Genomic DNA, 1,597 nt, shown 5'->3' on the forward strand with positions numbered 1-1,597 from the left:
GCTCCCTCTCCCCCACGCAGCTGCACACTCGGGCCCATGTCTCTTCTCACCCAGAGGAAGGCAGAGAGGAAGGCCTAGCATTTCCTCACCACTCATCTCCAGCAGTGGGAGACATCCCAGGTAGGTGATAATAAGGAAGAAGCCCTCCAGCCCTGAGTGGCCTGGGAGAAGTCCAAGCTGACATCTTCCTTCCTCCAGGCCGACTGATCCCAACAGCCATCCAACAGCCCCAGCTGGCTCAGGGAAGTGTCTTCCCTCTTTGAGTGGATGACACCAGTTGGGAGCAGAATGGGAACAGCAGTGCTGAAAAGTAAATGACAATTGGAGTGGCAGTGGGATCGCTGTGAAAACTAAAATGCTTTTGGTATCTCATTCCCACGAAGTAGACCAGGACACATGCTCAGCCCACACAGAATAACTGCCTGATCCTGAGTCTTAATAGAATTGCTAAAATGCCCATTGCACAGAGAAATATTGTTCCCGACAGCAAACAGAAAGCTAAGAAAATCAGGACCCAAATAAGAAAAGTCCACCCCGACAAGATGCAAATGCCCATAGCGGGTGAGGCTGGGGGCAGGCGTCATTGGGTGGAAATTTAGCTCATATGTGTCCTGGGAGCTGGGAGCTAACGCTGTGTTCCTCTTATTTTAAGAGAGGTCGAGGAGATGGGAAAGAAATTAGTAATATATAGGACTAAGAATATACACTATAAATAAGTAGAATGCGATGACGACAATAATACTTCCTCTTTATTTCTCTGTTGGGATGGAGGGGATTCTGCAGATATGGTTAGATAGCCTTCGAGGTGCTTCCTAACGTCCTGTCAGGGAAGTTAGTTGAAAAGCTGGTTAGCACCCAGTCCTTCCACTTGAGTGGCTGTAAATGTCAGATCCCTGTGCTTCCTTTAAATAAATAAAAGGACATGGTTGTCTTCTAAGAAAGTTCGAGGAGCCCTGTAATGTGGTATGCGGGTGAGGAGAATTTGGATTTCGAGCTAATGAGATTTAGAAGGGATACTGGAGTCGGTTAAGACTTCAGGAGACCCAGGAGAGGTTAATGTATTTCACATTTGGGAGGCCCATGGATTACTGGCAGCCTGAGGGCAGAATACGGTAAGTGGGATTCTGAGATGGCCTCCACCAATGTTGCCTCCGGATGTGAATGCCTGATCAAATTCCTTTCCTTTCTGTGTGGCGGAAGCTGCAAATGTGATGGGATAATCAGTCATGACCGTGACTGGATTATGTGTTGGGCACAATGGGTGTTAAGAAAGGGAGGTTGTTCTGGGTGAGTTTGAACTTGCAGGCGAGGCCTTACAAGGTGAACTCTTCTTGAAGACGGAGATTCAACCTGAGAGCGACTGCCTGTGGCTGACTTTGGAGTTGGATCTGACCGGAGTTAGAGTGAAGAGTGGCCTCTCTGAGTTGACAGGGACCTCTGGGTGACAAATGAGTCACATAAAGAAATGAATTCTGACAACAGCCACTGAGCTTGGAAGAAGACCCCGCCCTCAGGTGAAAACCATAATGGCTGCTTGTGACTTCGGCCTTGTGAGACCGTAAGCAGCAGGCCCAGCTGCATCCTGCCTAGACTCTGA

The 1,597-nt window shown here is 48.6% G+C and overlaps 1 protein-coding gene across 1 annotated transcript in view; it reads left to right on the top strand.

Moving 5' to 3' along the window:
• Positions 1-452: 452 nt before the first annotated feature.
• The window catches only part of LOC104874234 (rano class II histocompatibility antigen, A beta chain), a 14,811-nt gene continuing 13,666 nt past the window's right edge, over positions 453-1,597 (top strand). Inside the window, exon 1 of the mRNA XM_010641262.2 lies at positions 453-561. Coding sequence (XP_010639564.1) covers positions 453-561 — 109 coding nt within the window. The remainder of the gene's footprint in view (positions 562-1,597) is intronic.

Source organism: Fukomys damarensis, unplaced genomic scaffold (assembly GCF_012274545.1).
Source record: "Fukomys damarensis isolate Sample0158 unplaced genomic scaffold, DMR_v1.0_HiC HiC_scaffold_20, whole genome shotgun sequence".
In the NCBI taxonomy this organism is placed as follows: domain Eukaryota; kingdom Metazoa; phylum Chordata; class Mammalia; order Rodentia; family Bathyergidae; genus Fukomys; species Fukomys damarensis.